Source organism: Neltuma alba, unplaced genomic scaffold (genome assembly GCF_004799145.2).
Source record: "Neltuma alba isolate B1F8T4 unplaced genomic scaffold, ASM479914v2 tig00011503_pilon, whole genome shotgun sequence".
In the NCBI taxonomy this organism is placed as follows: domain Eukaryota; kingdom Viridiplantae; phylum Streptophyta; class Magnoliopsida; order Fabales; family Fabaceae; genus Neltuma; species Neltuma alba.
In genome coordinates, this window is record NW_021636171.1 from 26,021 (window position 1) to 51,303 (window position 25,283).

Here is a 25,283-nt window from a genome sequence, read left to right on the forward strand (position 1 = left end):
TGGTGCTATGTTTACTGTAGGCTCTTTAGCATTGCAGATGCCGGAATCCTCAGGATTTGGATGAGTATCATGCTTCAGTGTATAAGCATTATACTAAGGGAGTATAGTCCGGCTATTTGGGGCCACATTCCAACCCGTCGTTTTGTTTGCTATTATTGTACATTATTGGGCGAGCTCAGGTTGTTGTCTGTCAATTCTTAGGAAGTGTTTTCCAATTTGAATTCCATCTGTGTTCGGGAAAACTGATGAAGAGAAAACAGACTTTAATACCTCTTCCAGGAAACAGGTAGTTTTTTAAGTTTTTGTTTTTTGGGCCTCCTTAAAGTCACAGAAGCCCGTTGTTACCCAACAAATTTGAGATGTCAAATTATTGCCTGTCCTCTAGCAGCATATAATTACAAGGATGCGAGGAAGGTTGTTCTAACACCTGGAAAAGCCAAATAGGCACGTAGCTCATGATAGCATATTTATTTATCTACCTTTTACCTATGTGATAAAATTACAGATCCGAAGCATTTTGAAATTTGCCTTGAAAACATAGTCTTGATGAAGGCTATAAAACTCTGGCAATGCACAGTTCCATAAAAAGAGCAGCTCTGCTTAACACAGTCTGCTACTCAAGGGCTGCTTTTAGGTTCCAGAGCAGCAATTTCCCTCATAACTTGAGCTTTGTCAGCATCAAACTGTTCATCAGCTGCATAATCCAAGAACATGTGATTCTTAGAACGTGATATTGATACCACCATTAATTACAAACTAATGAAATATCAATACTTACGTTTATCCATCTTGAAGTCACCCAACAATCTTAGAAGTTTGCTTCTATTAGCAACGAGTATGCCAACAATTTCAGCTGGCTTATGTTGGTTGGCAACAAATAGCTGTTATCACCAGTACACATGAATACAAAAATTAAAAACTTGGAAGGAGGTGAATCAAGAATAACTCTCAGATATATTGCACAATCATATAACAATGTTACCTTGAAAACATGAAATGCTTCTATCTGAATGCTCTTGCTTTCCTCCTGCAGAAGGGAACCAGCAACAACTATTAAATGTCTGCTTAAACAAGATCTACATCCAACTCTTTTCTCCCAGTTAAGCATATGGGCACCAGAACAATGGGGTGAAATGTTAATTACTTTGATCAATCAAGCTCACATTGTACCACTGAGAGCAAAACAGGAAAGGCGAAGAATGGGTTGGTAGTACAAATGATTGAATGAAAGGCTGGAAGAAAACATATTCGAAAAGACATGTCATTAAGTTTTATGAAAAGCGAACATACTCTTAATAGATTCATCAGAATCCTTAAATTGTCTCTTGAGCTCACATATCGTGTCATTACAGCTGAATTTGAACGATCAAGTAACATGTCTCCCAAGAGCTGTAAGAAAGAAACATTGTGAACATACACGGATCAATGCAGCAAGATTCAATTGAATGCAGCCAACTATTACAGTAAATTGATGCATATTATCATTTGAGTTGAAGACTAAGACTACATGATCAATGATAATATCCTTTTCGCTTCTTCAATCATATTCACTGTCCAAATGTTGGGCATACTACACAGCAAAAGATCAATTTTCTTGGAATCTATGTCATATTTTTATGACAAGAAATTCTGTTGCTTGGACATGCTTTCTTCATTCGAAGTTTTTGCAAATAAAATAAATATCAAATTTGCATAGTACCTTGACAGCTTGACGCTTCGTGATATAATTGGGAGATTCCAACAGCTTAGAGTTATACTCCTTGAAAAACTGACAACGGCAATAACAACATAGATGGGAGTAAAGATAGTAGCCAAGATATAAGAGCAGTTAAAAGAAATCATGTACAAAGTAAAGCAGGAACTGATATACAGATAAGTACAAACTTATGCAAGTGAAAGAAGTGCACGGACATGTGTGCATGAATCATGCCAAATGATAAGAATGTAGGGGTTAATGTAAGGAAGTGGAAAGCCTCTTGGGTATTGAAATCCAGTAACAGGACCAATATTGATCCAAGAAACACCACAAGATTAAAAGTTTTATCTTCCCAAGAATTTACCCATATTATTGCTAACTAATGACAATTTCTATGACATGCTACAACAATCAAGCACATTGCCCAACGACCTTTTAAGGTAGAAAGGAAGGATAGAAAGAAAGTCACTGTCAATGTACGAATACAAATGAACTCCGACTTTCCACAAGTTGGAAGAGGAGAACCTACCCATTCATAATTTTTAGAGAGGAAATCAGCTACAGTAGATTTATGTCTTGTCATGAGTTCCTGTAACAAGTTGACATAACACAAAATTTTAACCCGGTTAAAGATGAATCGCATAATACACACAATTTTAACCCTGCCATCTATCTTCACTCTGTGGCCGGAAAAAAGAAAAAAGCTATCTATCTTCACAAGTTCACTCAGATGATACCTACCTTGAATGTTGCAGCAGCATCTGCGGCAATGTCAAAATTTGGAAGTTGTATGTAATCAAAAAACTTCCTCATATTCGGTGATTGCAGTACATAACTGACAGAAAAATCAAAATGGCTTAGAGCATCACACATTACATGAGATATTAACTGACCCAGAACAATTTCCTTTTCAGCCACTTCGGCTTAGTTCTTTATTTAAGCACCCAACATTCTCATTTGACATAATTCTCTCAAGCGTGAAAATTGTATGGAAGCATAGTAACAATGATTCCAACACAAATGACAACAACGACCAACAAGATTGTGTTCCCATCTGTCAATAATAGTTTTAGATTGTGTTCTGGAAAAAAAAAAAAAAGATATGATTTTTATCTGATACTTTCTCCTCACCTAGCAACAATCTGGTGTCTTATGCACTCTCTCAGCATAGCGCCATAGTGTAAGGCCATATCCGCGTTTTCATATCTAGAAAGAAACAATAGTCAGTGACTTCCATAGCTGAATCAAAATAGATAAAATGTAGCTCACAACAACAACAACAAAAGGTAAATAAATATGAAATATTAATAAAGTAAAAACACTCTTTTCCACTGAGACACAGACTTTGGTGATCTAGACCAAGTATTACCACAGTGTCTGATTCACAAAGACATTAGGTTCAAACGTAATTGAAAATATGGGAGAGAAATAAAACACAACCATCACCAGAGCAATTAAAAGTTTAAAATACCACCTCCATGTCAAGGATTGACAAAAGAGCTATTTTATTTCCAGTATTAACACAATAAATCCCCCTATTTGAGAATTCTAATATCACAGTTTCCTCCTTAATTTCCCCCTGAAGGAAGTGCTCTTTGATTTGACAAAATCATGAGATATATGTTATCTTCGAAAGCCTTAGTGAAGCCTTAAGTACTTCAATTCTATTCATTTGGAGATGAGAAGTCATCACACTAAGTAAAGTCCACTAAAATATCATGTAACTAATTTATTCATCCAAAAATTTCTTACCCTAATATCAGGATATTCATAAGATCCAAATTTTTCTCCAAATAATCAGATGCAATCAATTTAGAATGAACTTGCTGCCTCTGTAAATTTGCAACGACTTGTGTGGCATCTTTTCTAGTCTGCAAAAGCACATAATTAAGACAAGCAACCACCAAGCATGAACAATATGGCATAAGATTAAAGTTTTAATTTTTATCAGTAACCAGGACAATGCAATAATGGTATCATCTCAATAATAATAATATAAAAGTATTTTATTTCTTTCACTGCAAAAATATGGAAATCTCTTCCATAATTCCTCATTACCTCCAAGTTCAATCTAGGCAGACATTTGATAACTAGTCGCAATGTGTTCTCCTTGAAAAATTCTTGGTCAATTGCGCACGCAAGCTTCTGCAACCGCCGGCTCAGATTCACTATTTCCATAGAGAATTGACTTCAGCTCTCTGATATTTTTACTTAGCTCGGACATCTGCTATTAGATGCATCAAATAAAATAAGCAAACAATAAAATCCACCATAATGAGCGGCATTCCTGTCATATGAAACTAAGAATTAACATAACGAAGTCATCGCCCGTTCATGCTTTTGCTTTCAACCCCAACCTCTGAGGGATTACTATATAACTAAGTTTTGAGCGCCTAAAATCATAAAAAGTACTGTTCTGGTAAGTGTTAACGCTTATGGGTGAATTTGGTGAAAAAGAAACAAATGAACAAGGATCCCCAAACCAGCCAAATTACACTCCGTTTTGTAGCTAAATCATACGAAGATAAAGAAATCAATAAAAGTCTCTCTTTTTTCCCCAAAGAAAGGCAAGTAATTTTCTTCGACCAAATAGGGAGAGGAGTGGGGAACAACTCGAACAGTTCATTGAAAAATTGCTCTAGATGATCACTCCTGAATTAGATTGCTATTGCAAAATAGAAAAGGGAACGATCAAACAGCAGCTAAGGAATGAGATAAGCTCAATAAAACCTGACTAATCGCAATGGTAGCAATTCCAAACCAAAAAAAAAAAAAAACTAAAACATAAAGGAAAAGAGAAAATTTTTGATTCAGCACCTTCTCTTCCCGCTTGCTTTCTCGAGGTTCATTATTCTTTTCAACAAATAAGAGAAGATCTCTCGTATGTCGCACAATATCAGCTGGAGTGCGAGGCTTAGATTTAAATAAACTCTTCATTCTCAATATCCTGAAGATATGAATGCCTCCGGCAGACCAAATAGCAACTCCTCCCAAGTCACTTGAACTTAAGCTTCCTCTTCCTCTACTTACTAACACTTGCAAATCGATTAGGGTTTCGGAGATCGATTTTGCTTGTGTACAGATGAAGGGTGTTTTTTAATTTTCCTCCAATTTCATAGTTTTATACAATTTATAGGCAAGATCAAATCGATGATAGATATAATAGATATCACTGGTCGTGTGTTGTGTGTGTTGTCTCTGTCGATGGGTCCTTCCTGGCAAAGCCCCTTTTTTTTTTTTAAAGCCAGATTCAGTCAGTTATTCATATTTATATATTTCAATGTTAAAAAATAGATCAGATTAGTATCCTTATCCTTAGAAACTGTTTGAATTATTGTTCAAGATGAAATATTTATATAATTTGGTCAAAAATAATTATTATTTCATTTAGAAAACAATTGCAGTTAGTTTCTGGTTTATTGGATAACTGCGAATATTAAAATGACACTATTTATTTTTTTAAATATCAAATATTAAAACTTCTAATATCCCATAAATATATTTTTATTATGATTGAACTTTTTTTCCTAGCCGCACTTATATTATTTTGCAAAATTACTTCTTCTTTTTTTTGCCATCCTACATAATGCTTATTAAAAGAAAATTTGCTAAAAATATTCCCATTCCAAAATTTACTGTTCAAAGGTTTCTAAAACTTGTTTACGAAGCCAAGTGTAATAATCTATTTTTATCTGGTACTATCTCTGGTTTTTAATATAAGACACTATTTGACTTTTGTTTTGATCCTAAATATAAGACCCCAATTCATTTATTTTTATATTATTCATTTTTTTAAGATAGTCCTTCTAATAATAGTAATTTTAACCAATAAACTTGATTAGTAAGAATATTTTGAGAAAGACAACACATATTTATTACAAATAACTAACTTAATATGTTTTCTTAATTTACTCAAATTAGTCAACTAGTTTTTATATTTAAGACGGAAGGTAGTATAATTCTTTTTATATTATGAATAACCTATCTTAAGTTGAAGAAGAATTGCACTTTGTAAATATAAGATTGGTTCACACAAAGAGTTGAGTCCTTAAATGTATTTGGATAATAAATTTTGTAATAGGATTTTTTTTCCAACAATTTTTGGAGGTTGAAATCCACTCCCTCTTTTCATTTTCTAACATCCTTGAGTTGCTTTCCTATGTTTCTCTCTTATTGTCTATTTCTTCTTGGATGGAACCAAATTCCCCTATCTTTGACACGCCTTTGGTGGTGTAAGAGAGAGAAACAAGGGAATTTTATAATGAAAATTAAACTGAGATCACAATGAAATTCTAAGTTCTAAATATAGTCAAGAAATAAAATAAAATGCAGAACAATTCAGGTTGTGAAAAAAAAAATACAAAAAACTGACAGCTCATAGATCATGATGTTGATATTTGGCATTGGAATGAAGTTACTTGTTTGTACAGAGCAAGTGTACTGTTGGAAAATATCTTCGTCCAATAAAATAAAATATAAACGGCACTGAAGAAGAAGGTGCCCGGAGAGACATGTACCCTAAGAAACGGACCCTATGCCATTTGCCAAGCTGGTAAAAATTTGAGGCGTGTAGTTTTTTAATTGTAAAAAAAAATTACAAATTAAAATTGACAATAATGATGATTTTTTTTTTGTTATATTAGTATAATTTCAATTTCAATTTCAATTTGGATGTTGGACTTACGATTATGAATATGATCCGCGCGAGTTAGGCTTAATCCCCACGTAATGCCCGCCCAGAGCATTCATTGGGCCAACCTTATCAAAAATACGAAAAATGAACTTATCAATAAAAAATCATTTTGGTAACTAACAACAGGGGTTAGATCTAGTGGAAAAAGCTAGTCCCTCACAACGTAGGAATTTAATACCCCACAGTGTCTCGAATATGATTGTCTCCAATAGGAAGATACTTATATTTTAGTTTTAAAAAAAAATCATTTTGGTTACTAAGGATGCATTATTTTAAGAAAATGATAGAGTTAAAAAAATAATTGTTTTTAAATTATATATATGTAACAGTCATTCCTTATCTTTTTACATGATGGAATATTAAGTTAAAACTAACCTGAAATATTAAATGGAATTAAAAATTTAAATCATAGTAATCTTCATCGTAATCATAAAATCAATCTATCACAGGAGAAATATTGGAAAATATTCTTCTGGTTCTAAATATAAAACCTATTTTATAATATAATTTATATTATTAATGAGTTTTATATTTAGAATATGAGGAGTATTACCACTATTATAAAACAAATAATATTTAGGAAAAATTTAAAAGGAACACGCATGCGCACATGTTTGTGGGGTTGGGTTGGGTTGGGCTGACATTGACAATTCGCCCTAAGGCCTAAGCCATAAGATACTTATTGTCACATCTCCTTATTTTCTCAGCATTGAGTTACGTATTAGAAAAAACTCAAAGACAGGAGTTGGAATAAATTATGGAAAAAAAAATAGAATTAGCAACGGCTATGTACTTATTATTTATCCTAAAGATAAAAACTCAAAAGATGTAGAATACTCGTGGGCAAAAAAAAAAAAAGATGTAGAATACTCCTTGTGGTTCTCATTTTAGGGAAAAATTTTAAAATCCCAACTAGTCCTAATGTGATAATTAGATTAAATTGTCCTCCAATCTTATTCCTTCCCGATCACAACTAGTTGTTGGTATATTTTTAATCCCCAGACAACATTTTATTATGGTTATTAATTTTTAATAACCAAAAAATAAACGTTTTCTATAAATTTAAAGATATCAACTAATATTTCTTAAGAACTGTGAAGTAAGTTAACTTTACCCTGTAATGAGGATTGAAAGCAGTATATCACCTCCGATTTTTAATATAAGTGCTAAATAATGAATTTGGAAAGATTAAAAAAAATAATTGAATTAGTTATTCGTAATAAATATGTGCTGATTTTATTAAATTAGCCTTATTCAATCATGTACATTAAAGCTATACTTGGGTGGAAATACCTTACAATCAATAAGGATATTTTTAAGATTATATTACAAATTTAAAAGACAAAATGAATTAAAATCTTATATTTAAAGCCGTGAATATCATCGGTGGTATTACTAGTTTCTGCTGGTTTTATGGTATGGGCATGAGTGACAAACTGACAATTAATGAAAGTGGGGAAATATGTGTGAGTGAGAAATGTTGGGAGTATTGAGGTTTGATGAAATTAAATGAAGACAGGATGAGGAGGGAAAAGGACATCAACTTGAACGCTAAAGAGACTAATCCCTTTCCCAAGTGAGAAGCTTCTTTCCAGCTTCACACTCACATGCTTCTATTCTATCCCCATCACACACACACACACTCTAACGTCCTTATCCATTATTCATAGCTCTTTTACTAAATACTGCACATTACGTCTCTCGCATGATTTGTATTGCAGTTTTGTTCGGCAACAAAAGTTTGGATGGGAACCTAAGATTTCTTGATTTTCCTCTGCGGTATTAAAGGCCCGACAAGACGGTTAGGCCCAATACTTGTATTGGCCCAACCAACGTCGGCTGCTTTTATTGCAAAAAACATCGATTGGCCATTTTGACCCCTTTACCTTCCATCTCTTCGCTTCTCCCTGAGTCAGATTCGAGCTCGTGGCAAGTGGGTGGACCTTCAGCTTCCAAACCAACACGCCCACTCAGATATTGACGCCCGTTCATCTTTCAGTGTCATCAAATACCACTGTTCAAACCAATAAGTGTTGGTGTGGAAGGGAGGACTTCGACACCTTAAATATTATGTTATAGGTTTGATTTTTAGAATGGTGTGCATAAAAAAAATACTATTAGGAGGGATCCTCTCTAGGGTGCCTGACAGTACCCTGAAAAACTAGTTTCCTACCATTTGAGTGGAAGGATATTCTAGACAAAAAAAAAAAGTATCACTATTCACAACTAATGGAAATTAAATCCCGTAGAAAAAACTAGTTTTTTGAAACATAAGTAGTCAAGGCTGGAATCATCACTTAAAAAAGTATTAATATTTAATGTCCAATCTAATAGTATGGTACCTGTGCTTTAAAAAAAGAAATCAATATTCACATCAAAATAAATCGATATATCATCTTCAATGTAAAATCTATAATGGAACACATTTGTTCATGAATTATAAAAATATGACTTGTTAATCAAATTCTGTATATGAGAGGTCCGTCTAATTTAATTTCCTACAGGCACGGTAACGAAAAAAACTTATTTGAAAATTTTCTATATTAGTACTTTAATCATTAAAAATTTCACAACACATAAATGTCGTGTAATGACAAATTCTGGAATATGAAATGACATGAATTTATTTACTTGTCATGTGATTTTTAAGTAACTAGGTTGCTTATGTTGAACTGTGTAATGATTTTCTCCAAATTATTCCCCATGCAACGCACACGGTGCCCCCCACGCCACGCGTAAAGACTGAAGAGACAGAACAATGTGAAAACTACTCTTCCGATCCTAATTATAAGACCCAATTAACTTATTTGAGGAGATTAAGGAAGTAAGTTAAGTTGGTTATTTATAATAAATAAGCGTTGTTATTCCTAAAATATCCTTGTTAATTAAGTATATTGGCTAAAACTATCATTATTAGAAGGATTATCTTGGAAAAAAATGCATAAATATAAGAGAGAAAATGAATTGGGTCTTATAATTATGACCAAATAAAAAGTCAAATTGGGTCTTATAATAAGGACCGGAGGAGTATTAAGTACTTTAATTAAAAAAACGGATCCTATATATATATATTAAAAAATCTTAATGATTTTATTATTAATTAATATAAAATTTGGGGTACAGATTAAATTGATCTTATCCATAATTACACTGTAGGACCCCTTGACTTGCTCCTCGTGAACCGACTTTGTCCCTCATGGTCGTCCACTATTTTTCTTCCCATGCTTTTCCCCATCCACCGGTCTTTTCTACTTTTTTTTCTTTTTAACCAATTTTCCTTTTATAAATGTTGTTAGCAAATCGCGCCGTCATTTCTACTAAAATCATCATGTCCATATCGAAACTCGAAAGCTTTCAGTAATTACTGATTCTATAAAATAAGAAACATGATTAATAATAACAAACATTATTTAATGACAACTTTCAGAATAAAAAATTATAAATTTTCATAATAATTTTTTAGTAGTTATATTTTTACTAGAATTTCATAATAATTTTCCTAATAAAACGTATTTTATAACTGTTCAACTTATAATGACTGTTATAGATTTACGTAACTTGTGCAATGTGCCGGGCTTTTACCAGTTATTAATATGCGAAATCGTGTGGCGGCGTGATGACGGCAAATTATAATTTTACAGATTAAACGCGATCATAGAAACAACAGATGAAATGAGTTAGAAGGGAGAAATAAAGCGAAATCTACATTGTCCTATCTGTGATCTACCCTTCAACGGCCTCAAACGAAGTAAGGTTCCGGAAATGCTCCCACGGTTTTTCCCGCACAACGGCTTCGTAATTCTTCGTCGCCGACGACGATCCATCCTTCGTCGTCGCCACCACCTGCGTCTCTCCCTTCACTACCTTCTCCAACTTCAGCTTCACCCCATTTCTCTTGTCGTACTCCTCCACCGCGAAATTCGCGATCTCCGTCACGTGCGGCTCTTCGATATTAGCTATCGGTGTCCATCCACCAGGGACCACGGCCTCCGGCGACGGCGCAGAGAGGAACGAAGAGCAGGGAAAGGAGGAGGAGTGAGTTGCGGAGAAGTCCCATGGCAACCGTCAATTTGATTCAAATTTCTAATTACTTCCCCGGCTTTAGGAAACGAGCAGAAGAAGATTCCGTTTACAGTAGAGTATTTAGGGAGGAAAACATTTGCCCTTGTTATTGCCGATATTATGAATCAAACCGAAGAAAAAATGAGATTAAATATAAACACTCATTAAAGGCAGGGCGCGTCTTTTTTAGTGTATTTTTTATTGCTAAAGTATTTTTTAGTGTATCTTGCATTTCTTTTTTTTTTTGAATGCGTCCAACGCTAAAAAATATTTTTTGGTGTAAAGCGAAAAAAGATTAAATTATTGAATAAACCATAAAATACTTTATAGTGTCATATGCACCTATGAATATATTTCAGAATGATATATACACCTTAATCGTTAAAGTTAAAAAATTTTAGTATGACACTGTGCTTATACAATCAGCCTAGTGAAAGAAGGCAATTACACATTGATAGAATCTTATTCAAGCATTGACAAATTATACTTCATTTCATTTTTAATATAAGAGTTAGTTTAAAATATAAGACTTTAATTCACTTTATATTTCATATTATCTTTTTTTTTAAATAGTACTTACAATAGTTGCATATATTAAAGATTTTATCAAGTTAAAATTTTCATCAAGTAGTAATTTTAGCTAATTTACATTATTAGTAATGATATTTTAATAAAGACAATACTTATTCATTATAAATAACTAATTTAATTAATTTTTTTAATCTTTTTAAGTTAGTCAATAAAATCACATGAGGTTGTACATTTTTGGGGGAAAAATTAATTTGGGTAAAAATGCATAATTTTGATTGTTTTGAACAATAAATAAAACGATCAAAGCACTATAAGGATGTGAGATGATGTATTTAGTCCATTCCATGCATTAGACGGGCATGATAGACAAGACAACTATGATTGTGGGTGGCAGAAAATTTTGGGAAATAATGAGAGGTTAATTCATGATGGCTGACACAAAGTTGACTGTTTCAAAACTATGAGGAGAAAATGACACGAAAATTGCAGTATTCCAATTTATACACATAAAAGATTAAAATTTTAGAAGAAGTGATGCTCGATTTGGTATTCTATAAAAGTAGTCAAATGAGTCAAATGTCTTTGCATAAGTTTTTTAAAAAAATTATCAAATTTGTCATTATTAATATATTTTTTGTTATTAGTTATTCGATACTTGTTATTGTCAGTTTATAATTTATAAATAAATATCTTATTATTTTAATACATTTCTTGTCATTTGCTATTTGATATTTCTTATTGTTAGTTCACAATTTGTTAATAAATTTTTTGATAGAATGACATTTTTGTCATTCAACTATACTTGTAAAATACAATATAAGTCATAATTTTTTTCTTGAAATTTTAACCTCTTAAATATCTAAATTATAATATTACAATTTTTATTTTTTTTTCACGTCATTTTTGCAATTACGAGTACTAAATTAAAATTATCTATTTATTTAACAAGTGTGTCATACAACTAATAACCTGCTGTCACTTTGCCTTCCCTATCCACAAGCAAATCATTCATAGCAAAAAAGAAAACCATTTTACAGGTATTTTTATTTTTTTAATTGTAGATTTGATGCATCTAAGTTTTTTCCTTATAATTAATTTTTTTTAATTTTATTCCAGTTAATATTGTTAGTCCTTGAATAAAAATAAAAATTCAATCAAGGAAAATATAAAAGTATTAGATCAAAAATTGTTAAAAATTAAAATAAATGTACTAACAAAATCATCTCCACAGGCCTAGCCCTATCAAAAAAAATGAAATAACAGGGGAAAACAACTTTTCTTGGCCATGAAAAGAAAGGGGTCACTATTGAGTTTGACTTTTGAGGCATACCGAAATCAAGACCGTCATTCAATCAGGTACCGTGACTTGCGCAAGTCGACCTGGAAATCCATTGGTGTCCTTGACCAGGGTCCAACAAGCAAATAAAATTGACAAATATTAATTCTTTTAACTGTAATTTCAATTATTAAAAATTTAAAACCCAGCATAATTAGTCCCACCTTGTCTACTAACATGACAAAAAAATCTTCAAGCCCAGCTCAAAGCCTTAAAAGTTAAATATTCGACTAATAAACCTAAATTGCAGGTAAAAGAAATCTCAGAAACCAAATCATAAACACCAATTTTTCAAGTATTAAAAAGTCGCCGTCCTGATTTCTTGACTGTAAATAGTGAATTATGAAAGCCTAATTTGCTTGAAACATAAACGCAGACCACTAATAATTCCTAAACTCTCTCATCTTGACACTTCAATAATTGAATTCTACCATTTGCCCAACCCTTCAATATTAAATCCTAAATTCTAATACTACCTCCGATCATTAATATAAAACCCTGTTTGACTTTTATTTTGATTCTAAATATAAGACCCCAATATATTTTATCTCTCATATTTATATATTTTTTTTCAAATTAGCCCTTCTAACAATGATAATTTTAATCAATACACTTGATTAGTAAGAATATTTTAGAAAAGACAACACCTATTTAAGACAAATAACTAACTCAACTTACTTTTTGGCTCTTATAATTAGAACCAGAGATAGTATCTTAAATTCTAAAGCACTCAATTATAAGATATTAAACTGTTAAACCTTAATCTTAACCACTAAGAAAAAGAAGGAAACATGTCAAATTTCCTCTAATCTTAATTGTATGAAGATAAAGAGAAATTAGTTCTGCTGTTATATCATCCTTTTAAGCAACTAATTCTCCGCTTACTAAAATGAGTTAGCGAGTAATGCTTTATATTCCACCCCACACCTTCAGTCACTTAGAAAGGCAATTAATTCTTTTCAAAGTTTCTGAGCCATGCATAATGTATTAAAATGGATGGATTTTAAGGTTGTGATTCTTGCTCCTTTTCCGTACATGCTTTAGCCAAAGACTACTTACACACACACACACAAAAGGAAGCAGATATTATCAGACTAAAAAAAAAACTACTTAAAAGTAATACATGGTTTTCGTGAGGTGTATGAGAAAAGAAGGCGTGAATAAGAATATCGATCTATAAACACGAATCTTCAATTAATAAAGTGAGTCGTGCTTGAGAAATTATTTTTTATTTCTTTTATTATATTGCATATAATTCTATTTTCAAGAGCTATTTAAAACTAGCTGCTTGTTTTAGAACTGAATCTGATCAGTGCTTGCAAAATTATTTGATCTACTGAAGCAAAAAGGGCCCAATACTGGGATTCACAGAAACAACAGTGAAAATCCAGATTGTTCTGGAGTCTAAACCAGTCGAGGATCTCCAAAGAACACAAAAACATCTTTATTGCTATGAAATATCACCAAACACTCTGCATATTCCCACTTCTCAAACCTGTTTATTCCCATAAGCATTTAAATAATACAGATTGGAGAATACATATAATTATAATACACAGATCAAACCCGCCCTGCAAGATGAAGGCGCGAAATCCGCATTGTCTTATCCATGAACAGGCTTAAACGACGTCAGGTTCATGAAATGCTCCCACGGCTTCTCCCACACAACGGCCTCGTACTTCTGCGAAGCCGCCGACGATCCTGCCTTCGCCGTCAGCACAAGCCGGTAGTTCGTGCCGGCCACCACCTGCGTCTCTCCCTTGACCACCTTATCCAACTTCAGCGCCGCTCCGCTTCTCTTGTCGTACTCCGACACCGCGAATTTCGCGATGTCCGTCACGTGAGGGTCGTTCAGGTCCTTTATCGGCGTCCACCCGCCCACAATCACTCCCCCTCTGCCGTCGGCGACGTCGACGAGCGGGAGCAAGAACAGAGGCAAGAGAATAAGGCCGTGAAGAAGTCTCATGGCAACCGTCTATTCGACGCGATTCTGCTTCTTGAAGGTTCTGTATTTGAGAGTTGAAGAAAACGCTAATGTTCAATTTATAGCAGAAGATTGACAGATCTCACACCACGGGGGTGAAAGCGCGTCACCCTAACGTCAAATAGTAGCCGTTGGATCTGATCGAGATCGCGATTGCTTCTAAACTAGTTGGGAGAATAGACAAGGTAGCGTGGGGCATGGGCTACTGAAAAGATGGGCCCAAAACCATGGGCTAAGGAATGATCCAAAACAATAAATAAAAATCGTTTTAAAAATGGGAGAATTACAAACTAAAATAAATGCTTTTACTGAATTGGAAAGGACAATAATAGTCCACTTTTCTCATGGTTTAACTGATTAAACTTGTCAGGTCGGTGATAAAATAATGAAATAAAAATTACTATATGCACTATAATATATGTATATAAAATAAATTCATAATAAGTTTAATTGTCAACATAATAATAATACAATATGCGAAATTCAAATAATAATCAATTAAGTTATCAATTTATCAAAATTATGCAGTTACCCTTATTTGTAAAAAAGTACATGAAAAATAATGAATAAAAGCTTACTGCACGGGAATCATAAGGAGTATATATATTTAATGGGAATAAAAATAGAAAAATAATTCAAATTGTTAAATAAAAAGAATTTGTTTCTTACATTTAGAGACGAGATGTACTGGATTATTGTTTTTAATAATTAAAAAAAAAAGAAGATAAAGGCAGCTGCCTTGGCCACCGACATATAGAGTTGCAAATTAAAAAAAGAGGAAAAGAAAAAGAGAGGAGAAATAACTAATATTCCTTCCGATCTTATGTATAAGTTTTATTTTTAAGTTTATCCGAACACTTATTATTTTTTGTATTAGTTGTCTATATTTAATACTCTCTCTCTTATTGGTATTACTTCTATATATTCTCTTTTATTTTTTTATTTATCATTTTTCTCATTTACTCTCTTAATAAATATAATTTTAAAAAAGATATATTTATGATATATTTATTATTTTTAATTGATTTAATTATGGGAAAATCCCAGAAAAAGCCCATGGAATATACTAAATCCCAGATTGGGTCCTTAAATTTTGAAAATGACAGAATGGGTCATTAACCCAATCTGTCATTTATAAAATTCAGGCGAATTGACATTTTTGCCCCTGAGCAAAAGTGAGTAGTTATTCTCTAAACAAATCTAGGTATTGCTTACACTGTTCTAGTGGTTACAAGATTCGTTGTAGTTAATAATAAGGTACCTGACAATAATAAGATACCTGACTATGGAAAAATGAGTAGTTATTTTCTACACAAATCTAGGAAATGCTTACATTGTTCTAGTGATTACAGAATTAATTGTAGTTAATAACAAGACACCTGACTATGAAAAAGTGAGTAGTTATTCGCTACACGAATCTAGGTAACACCTAAACTCTTCTAATGATTCCTTGAATCATTCTAGTGAATGAATAAATGAGGGTAAAATTGTCAATTCGCCTGAATTTCACAAATGACAGATTAGGTCAATGACCCATTCTGTCATTTTCGAAATTTAAAGACCCAATCTGGTATTTCTCATATTCCAATGACTTTTTTGAGATTTTCCCTTTAATTATTTGGAGTTTATATATAAAATTAAAAAAAAGGAAATAAGAGTGAGAGAGGGAGGCATGGAGGAAATGTGGAAGGAAGCAAGGGAGAGCACAAAAAGACATGGGAAACCACCCACCAAGGCAGACACAATAAATGGGAAATTTGGTGGGGAGGATAACCCCTCCAAATTCCAATCCAATGACACAATACGCGTCGCATTGTCACCTCGTTGCTTTACTTGTGAGAAAATACGTGTCTCTGAATTTAGATTCTTGTAAATACATTATTCTCTTTCCGTGCCAGCTAAGACTGCGTTGTAATCATGCCATCCGCGGTTTGCTTGCTGACTTGTCTGTCATTGTCATTTATTATTTGATGAATACCTCTCGAATTCTGCTTTTACTCCCATGGTCCTCCTTCACCTAATAATCAAATTACGCCATTAATGAATTCTTTTTCTAAATATATCCTCATTTATAAGAGGAAAGAGAGAGAAAGAGAAAGTATTTTTAAAAAATCAAGTTATCAGCTTTTTAATTAACGTAATATATAAAATTAATTAAATGTAAAAAACGACAAAACATATTAAATTTCAGATAATCACACTCAAGATCTTATAAAAAAATCAAAATAATTGAAATTTTAAGCTCTTATAAAATGAATCAGATGAAATATTATTCTTCCAATCATGTTTATAAGGTAATGAGAAAAAGCTTTTTTTTCCCCCTTAACTCACATCATCAAATTTTTAACAATTCTTGTGCTCTTCTTTAAAAAATATATATTAAACAAAGCTAAAATTGAAAAATTTTATATCTTAATATAAAATTAATAAAATTTAAGATTTTTTTAATCCATCTTACAGATGCTCTATAAACAGGACCCAATAAGTAGTAGATATGATTTTTTTATCATAAATGCTAAATACTCCTCCGGTTCTAATTATAAGACCCAATTGACTTATTTGAGGAGATTAAGGAAGTAAGTTAAGTTGGTTATTTATAATAAATAAATGTTGTTATTCCTAAAATATCCTTGCTAATTAAGTATATTGGCTAAAACTATCATTATTAAAAGGATTATCTTGGAAAAAAATGTATAAATATAAAAGAGAAAATGGATTGGGTCTTATAATTAGGACCAAATAAAAAGTCAAATTAGGTCTTATAATAAGGACCGGAGGAGTATTGGTTTTCACCAGTCTTATTCAATTTATTTTTTATTTTTCTCACATTTAATATTTTCATTTTAAAAATGTATTTATAGAAGTTGATACATATTTCACTTTAAAATTTTATTGCCATGCAGCTCCCCATATGCCGTGGTGGTGGCCCACAACCCCACTCCATTCATAAGGAAACAATGAAAAACAAAATTTAAAAGGATAATGGACCAAGTTAATGGATCAAGGGACCTTAAGATTCTCAAGACTGATCCAAGTTCATAATTAGTCCAATATTTTGCAATACTGACAGCCCACACCCCAAATAAAGAAAAAGAAAATAAAAAAAGAGAATGAGCCTGGTTAATAGTCCATGGGCTTTTGAAAAGACGGAAGCGTTACCAGAAGAATGATCCAAGCCAATAAAATTTTTAGAATAAAAAGCTTTTGGCTATGGAGGCGTTTCCTTTTCTTTGAAAAACTCGTCAAGTGGGAAAATTAAACATGGATAGTTTTATTAAATTAAATTTCACAAAAGCGATTTGTATTTAATTTTTTATTTGGGACCTATGAATGATTTCTTCTTTTTTTTTTTAATTTTTTTTATTTTGTGCACTACTCCTTTAGTCTTATCTATACGGCAAAGAGAGAATATAAGAATTAGTTGATTAATTTGAGTGAATTAAAAAAATTATTAGGTTAGTTATTTATAATAAATATGTATTGTCTTTCCTAAAATATACCACTCTATTCCTTATTACAGGCCACTTATACTCCAAAAGTTTGTTTAAAAATATAAATCACTTGTAATATAATTAATGATATTTTTTCAATTTTACCCCTATTAATTTAATAAAAATTAATTAATTTAAGTGTGAAATAATGGCTCCTTGAAACACGTTCCTCTTCCTCTTCCTCTCCATCTCTCTCTTTCAACTTTTCATTTCTTATGCAGTCCATCTCCTCCCTCCCCCTCCTCTCTCTCAGCTTTTAATAAAAGTAAATGTGGAAAAAAAAAACTGGTTAATTTAATGTATTTCTTGATTTACGGGTTTAGGATACAAATGACTTATAATAGGAAATAGAGTAATACTTACTAATTATGTGTATTAACTAAAACTTAACACGTACAATTACTACAATGATTTCTTTGAAAAAAAATAGATAAATATGAAAGATAAAATAAATTAAAACATTATATTTAGAATCAGATTGAATGCAAACTAGTTCTTATATTAAAAATATGAGATAATAATTGAAATTTTATCCAACCGGAATATAATTAATTTTTTTTTAAATAAATCTGGATCAGCCTAATAATGAGCAAATCAAACGGAGTACGTAGGGATACCACGAGTGTGGAATCACGGCGAGACTTGTACAACGAGATAAAGAAGGGGTGTTTGACAATTCTTGAAAAACATGTTTCTACTAAACAAATTAAATTCCTCTATATATTTACTTTATAAATCGTAAAAATACTTTTAAAGCCATGGTCTGATTTCCATCTAAATACCTCTTTAGTCCTTCTTCAAGTTCGTTTTAGTCAGCGATTTAGTTTTTACTTCGTTTGGTTCAAAATATAAGCTAAACTTTTTTAAAAAGGCTATTTTTTTATAAGATAACATTAATTTTTATCTGAGCATTTAATAGGTTTTTTTTCTAATTTTACCTACATATATTTTTTTCTTCTTTAATTCATTTATTATATCTTTTATTTATTCTCTTCATTAATAAGAGTATATTAGGAAAAACAAATATATACCCTACACATTTATTATTTTAAATTGATTTTAATTAGTTTCTTGATAAATATAATGAATAAAATTTAACTTATATTTTAAATTAGATTAAAGTTTAATTTTTACTCCCTAAATTCGACTTTGGCCCCCTCAAATTCGTCTTTTAACTTCCGAGACAAAGAAACAACGAAAGAGAGAATGCGTGATGATGATGGAGCAACCAGTGAGGACTGGAGGCAATTATGATGCCCTCGCGGAAAAGTTTTGACTCTAGATTCTTGTGTCTCCCAACTCATCATCTCGTTACCCGTGTCAGCATAATCCTCGCAGTGTTCTCTCTCTTTTAACCACAAGAACTAACCGCAGGTGGTTATGGAACTTCTAAGAACTTGATTAAAAAAAACTAAGTTTTAAATACCAACACAACAATTAAGATATGCCACTTGAGGGACTGAAGATTTTATTTTGTATCTGTTGAGCGAAACGCTAGCTTAAGGATGATAACGGCGGATCAGACTCAAGTATTTGAGGAGATAAATGGGCATATATATATTCTTCACAGTTTGGTGATGGAACCCCATATGGTCCCTGCTCTCCCTGCTTTTTAATCCCCCAACCACTTCCATTATTGGTGGTCTTCATCCATCCCCCAAGCTCCAACCAATAATTGACTTCACATCAATAAAGCTCATTTAGGGTTTATACATCTACAACAACCTCCCCGTGTGTACTAGTAGTGTTTTAGATACTTTGGATGAAGCGGCTCACAAGTTAGAGATGTACAGAGAGAGACATTTTCACTTCTGGCCATGCCATGTGAGCCGGATAAGCTCGTGTCTTTGTCTCATTTATCTCAACAACATATAATTTGTAATGAGTAATCACCTGTTAAAATCTGGACCATCCATATCTGAACTAGGAGGTATTTAGATAAAAACCAAACCATAGTTTTATAAATGCTTTTATGATATATAAAATAAATATGTGAAGGAGTTTCGTTTTGTGGAAAAGTGATTTTCGAAAACACTTTGATTGTTGAAATTAGATATGGATAGTTTAGACCTCATGAGTTTAGAATCGTCATCAAGATGATAAGTATTGGAGCTATTCTCGTAATAAATATGGTCATCCTATGTCGATCAAACGTAAATTCAATTATGTACAGCGTTCCAATAACAAAAAAGTGGAAGCTATGTTTGAATCAACAGAACAAAATCCATTGAATAACTCTTAAACTATAAAACACTTCTCATTCATTAATATTTGTGGAGGAAAATACAACACAACAGATAACGGATGAACATCTCCGGCTGATATGGCATATATTACAAGATGGTATTTGTACTTGCCTGAATATAATCTGGCACTATAATGCCACTCCACACTCTGAGCTTCTCTTCATCTCTTGGATAAAGAATCTTCGGTGGAAATGATCAACGCCCTCAAAATTTATTCACCGAAGACCATTCTGGGAGCATCAGGAAGGAAAAAGAGGCGTAATCAAGTTCGCGACAACCAACGAGATTCTATGACGTCGTTCCACTGACTGCCATCAGATGTTCCGAAAACAAGTGCTCCTGCAAAACCCAAAAACAGAGGAATCAGGTTGTTGAGATTCTCAAAAAGATCGCGAAGGGGGGTGGGGGACAGAGAAGGACGGAAGACAGAAGTACCTAAAGTGGGCATGAGCAAGGAGAGGACAGCGATGCCGGCAACCTTAAGAGGGACACCGATCTTGAGCATGTCTTGGATGTCAATGTAACCGGTGGCGAAACCTACGACGTTGGAGGGGGTGGATGTCGGGAGCCAGTAGGCGAACTCGGTGGCCATGGCGCCGGGAACCATCATCAGGAGCGGGTGCACGTGCATGGTGCGTGCGATGTGGTAAAGCAATGGGACCAGCAACGTCGCCGTGGCGTCGTTGGACGTTATGAACTCCGTTATGATGCTGCTCATCAGGCTCACCAGCGGAGCTATGGCCCATACGGCGCGTCTTCCAAGAAACTCAGAGCGCCGGACAGCACGTCGGCTAAGCCGCTGGATTGTACGCCGTCGGCTAAGGCGAAGCCGGCTCCCAGAAGTAAGATCAGCTTCCATGGCAGCTTCTTGCATTCGTTCCAGTCCATCAGCTTCTCTCCTTCTCCCTTCTTGTTTGGTATTATGAACATAACACTGCCACCAAAACCTGCATCGGACCACCCCCCCAAAAAAAAAAAGGAAAAAAAAAAAACGAAAGGGGTTTAATTTTATTTTGATTTCTCCAATTGGATCTGGGAACAACCTGAACCAGATAGAAACTACACTGCGTAGGACAAATTAATTATGAGCTTTATCATGGTCTCAAAAGAGTGATAAGGCTGAAAGAGAAACCGAGACGAAGGTATTATTTTTGAGGGCGAAAAAGATTGATGGCGATTTTTAATAAAAAAATTTGATAATTGGAGAAATTTTATATAATTTCATGGTTGAGAGAGTATAGTTACGTTACGCCTCAAAATGGAATATTGGATCTGGAAATATTGTGTGACGTAGTTTTAAAGGCTCAGGAACTCATCAAAGGAGAATTTAGAACAAAATTAATACTCTTCCGATTCTTAATATAAGATCCAATTTTTAAGTTGGTTTTGATCCTAAATATAAGACCAATTTTTTATATTTATTAATTTTCTCTAAATTATTTTTATGGATATTCTCTCCGCCATAATCAAGTAGAAAAAAGAAAAAGGTTATTAAGAAAGATAATTATGATATTTTAGAAAAAAATGTTTCACTTTTCTTATAATTAACTAATTTACTTAACTTTCTTAATCTAATTAAATTAGTTAAATAAATCTAATCAAATTACCTAAGTACTTCAAAAATGAGACAAAAACATATATAGAAAGAATACTCACACTGACGCTGCCATCTCCGACGAGACCATCGAAGAGAGCTCCCCATCCAGGAATGTCATCTGTGATCCTCCTCGTCATCCACAGGACTATCAGCAACTGCATTTATTATTCTCTTCATTATTTACCCATCACTAAAATTAACTCCTCCACAGTAATATAATTTTTTATTCTTATTATTCCATACCACAAGTTTATTAAATTAAAGCAAAACAATAAATTCTAATTTCAAAACCCACCCCAAAGATGCTCAGCACCATCTTCTCAGCAAAATTCATCGGCCCTGCAATTTGCAAACACATATATTCCACGTAAGCTTTTAACTTATGGCCATTTCTTAACACTTCACCCAAAAATAATGCAATCCACAAAATTTCTTATTTTTAAAAAAATAATTAAAACTTAAGGGATTATAACACTGATTCGGTCGGGTCAACACCGCCGTGGCAGAGTTCTTCATCAATGAAGCCAAGATTCTACGCGGCCATCAGATTGAGATTCAAAGCAGATAGGGATTTGGAGTTGATTAATACTTTAAAGACCAAAAAAAATGCATACCAACAATACTTGCTTGTCCAGACAAGACTTTCTCCCCTTCTTTTTTTTTTTTTTGGGTGAAAGAAAGGGGCCAAGCTTTCTACACCTTTTTTAAAAGCATATTTTCCTTCTTTCCGTGGCCACCAGAAAAGGAACAGGAATAGAGAGAGAGAATGGATGTTCATACTTCATACAAGGAACTTACCCAGGGCTTCTAGGTCCCTCTTCAGCTGGGTTCTATCCAAGTACGGAGCCAACGCCCGACCCGAGCCCCTTTGGACATAGAGCAGGCATAGGATTGACCAGAAGCAGAACAGGATGAGAATGGCTACAGGGAATCCGAAGAAGAACCAGTTGTTGAAGCTGATTGGCTTAGCCCCCGGGGCGAGGCTCTTCCACATACCCACCAGTATGAGGTTGACACCTGTCCCCGTCAGCGTGCTGGTCCCTCCGATCGGCGTCGCGTACACCACCGCCAGCACCACCGCCCTGCAGAACTTGTTGACGGCGGCCGACTGCTCCTCCTTCGGCGGCATCCTCTGCAGGATCCCCGTGGCCACCGGCATCATCATCACCGCCGACGCCACGTTGTGCATCCACATGCTGACAAAGAATGTCGTCGCGCACAGTCCAAATAACAGTAGTGGCGGATTCAGAGGTTCGCCGCAGAACACCATCGTCACCTGCACCGCCACGTCATTAGCCCAATCCAATTATTATTGCCATCTCTATCACTAGCCCAATCACCCCACTCATCATCATGTTCCACCATGGCAAAATTTATCTCTAGCCTCCTTTTCATTAAATATATTTTAACTTTCCTCTTCCATTAGTTAATTTGCTATACAAGGCACAAGCTAGTAATTTAGTGTCCAATGAAATCCCAGGATAAGAATGAGGCAAAACCAATCAGTCCACAACCCAACCCCCCAACATTCTCCATCATTGAGCACGTTTTAATTTACATTCAGGGGAAAATGTTCTGTTCCGGTCATATCCGAATTCAAATATTTTTCAAAAAGATTATTCCAGTTTGACAATAGAGAAAAAAATCATGATCCCCTAACGATTAAACTCGCCGGAAAGTTATCGGTCTCTGAAGAAATTTGAAGTTGAGGATACGAAATTCTCATTTTTTTATGAGTAAATTCCAGAGAAGTTGATGAATTAAAGCTGAAACAAAGACGGAAACTGGAGAAAGATAGGTCACCTTCAAGGCCAGTCTTCTGTGTACGTTGTAGCGTTCGACGGCGAGAGCAAGAATGAAGCTTCCGAGAACGAGAGTAATCACGTCGCCCATGTACGAGTGGGCCACACTATCGGCCGAAGCTATCCCGAAGAGAGGGAAGAGAAAGAGTGGGCACATGGAGGTCACCGGAAGCGGCACCGCCTCCGTCAACCACCACGCGAACACCCACGCGATCACGCCCAGCATCTTCCCGCTGTTAGCCTTAGCTCCGTCAAACTTCACGAACAAGCTGACGAGCAGAGCCAGTAGGGGACCCAGTACAACATAGAAATTTTGCGGCGTGAATATGGAATTCACCCTGCACTGTGTTCGTCGGATCGGTTCGTGAAGTGGGAGAAGCGGGGATTTCAGATCATCGGGACCTGGCGGCGGCGGCGGCGGACTGTGTTCTCCGGTCATATTGGAAAGCTGGAGGGGAAAATGGCGGAGGTTGAGTTTGGTTTATTTGTTTCAGAAATTTTCTGACAAGGGGGAAGAAGGGGTGAGCAAATTTGCTTTTTATATATCATCACGATTGTCAGTTGGGGCCATTTTTTAAATATTGTACAGTCACGATTTCTCTACAATTTTTTTTTTTTAATGAATTACGCTTGCACCCGTCTGCGTTAGTTACATTATATTGAAAAGATAAACATTATTTATGTCATGAACATAAATACTGTGTTATTATCCCATTGTATATTTTTGTATTTGTATTATTTCATAATATCTCTTATTATCATTAAATTTATCGATTTTGATTAGATTAAAATTGTAAATTCATACATATAAATAAATACAAAATATTTAGAGGAAAAAACGTCCTTGTTTTCTCATTTTCTTCATATAACTTTCACTCTCCTCTTCTTTTATAATTATTATTTTTCATTGTTCATATTATTAGTTATTTATAAGAATTTAAACTTTCTTCCACAAGTGTTCAGAATTCAGATGTTTACAGATATTTTCTTATTAGAATAACCGTATACAAGATCTTATCAAGTACTAAATATAAATATTTATCCTAATTAGTTTGTATTTTGTGAGAGACGAGTTTTTTCTGTTAGATTAAGTTTAAGGAGTAACACTGGAATGTTATTGTTTTATTTCGTTGGACATAACTAAAAAACCTTAATTAATTGTACATGTGCAGACAAGAAATAAAGGAGAGACACGTGGATTTTCAGACAATCATTTTGACTGGGCCAATCGAGGAACAATCGCTCACCACATAATATTGACCGGACAATTAGTTTCCAACTCCGTTTCTGTTTTTTTCATCCTTTCCCGTTTCATGGCCATCATCAAGCCACTTGGCTGTAATTAACATTAGGTTTATTTGCTCCTAATTTATTCAATAATGATTATGTATTGTCAATTAAAATTTTGGTTTATTTCTATTCCAGTTATGAAAAAGCATGCCACATGATTATGATTAAAATTTTTGGTTTTGTCAGCTCTTCAAAGTTTTGCATTTAATTTGGGAAAGAAATTAATGTCGTGAACAAATTAAACTTTCAATCAACATCTCCCCATCCATTGGCCGCCATTTCTCACTGAATCCCAAAAGTGAGGATGATGAAGATATGCACGCAAGTAAATATATTACTTTCTCAATTATTGTACTACCTCCCCTCTTATTTATAAAAACTAGTTGACTAATTTGAGAAGATTAAAAAAATTAAGTTAGTTATTTGTAATAAATAAGTATTATATTTTCTAAAATATCCTTACTAATCAAGTGTATTAGCTAAAACTATTATTATTAGAAGGATTATGTTGGAAAAAATATAAAAATATGAGAAACAAAATTGATTGGAGTCTTA

The 25,283-nt window shown here is 33.7% G+C and overlaps 3 protein-coding genes and 1 pseudogene across 3 annotated transcripts; all 4 read right to left on the reverse strand.

Moving 5' to 3' along the window:
• Nucleotides 1-583: 583 nt before the first annotated feature.
• LOC114714443 (putative MO25-like protein At5g47540) lies at nt 584-4,633 on the reverse strand (annotated as a pseudogene).
• A 5,373-nt stretch (nt 4,634-10,006) lies between these two features.
• LOC114714446 (cysteine proteinase inhibitor 5-like) lies at nt 10,007-10,454 on the reverse strand (the record flags this gene model as incomplete). The annotated part of the gene is made up of 1 exon (XM_028899190.1): nt 10,007-10,454. A coding segment is annotated over one exon (342 nt), but the record flags the coding sequence as incomplete, so codon positions are not given.
• Nucleotides 10,455-13,642: 3,188 nt separating this feature from the next.
• Nucleotides 13,643-14,327, reverse strand: LOC114714445 (cysteine proteinase inhibitor 1-like). The gene has a single exon (XM_028899189.1). It carries the CDS (start codon nt 14,282-14,284, stop codon nt 13,922-13,924), a length of 363 nt encoding a protein of 120 aa, XP_028755022.1. The 5' UTR covers nt 14,285-14,327; the 3' UTR covers nt 13,643-13,921.
• Nucleotides 14,328-20,025: 5,698 nt separating this feature from the next.
• On the reverse strand, nt 20,026-23,953 carry LOC114714442 (tonoplast dicarboxylate transporter-like). The gene is given in 8 exon segments (XM_028899188.1): nt 20,026-20,378; nt 20,475-20,786; nt 20,789-20,968; nt 20,971-20,986; nt 21,696-21,791; nt 21,932-21,975; nt 22,435-22,912; nt 23,440-23,953. Coding segments are annotated over 8 exon segments (1,641 nt in total). The 5' UTR covers nt 23,878-23,953; the 3' UTR covers nt 20,026-20,301.
• Nucleotides 23,954-25,283: the final 1,330 nt, after the last annotated feature.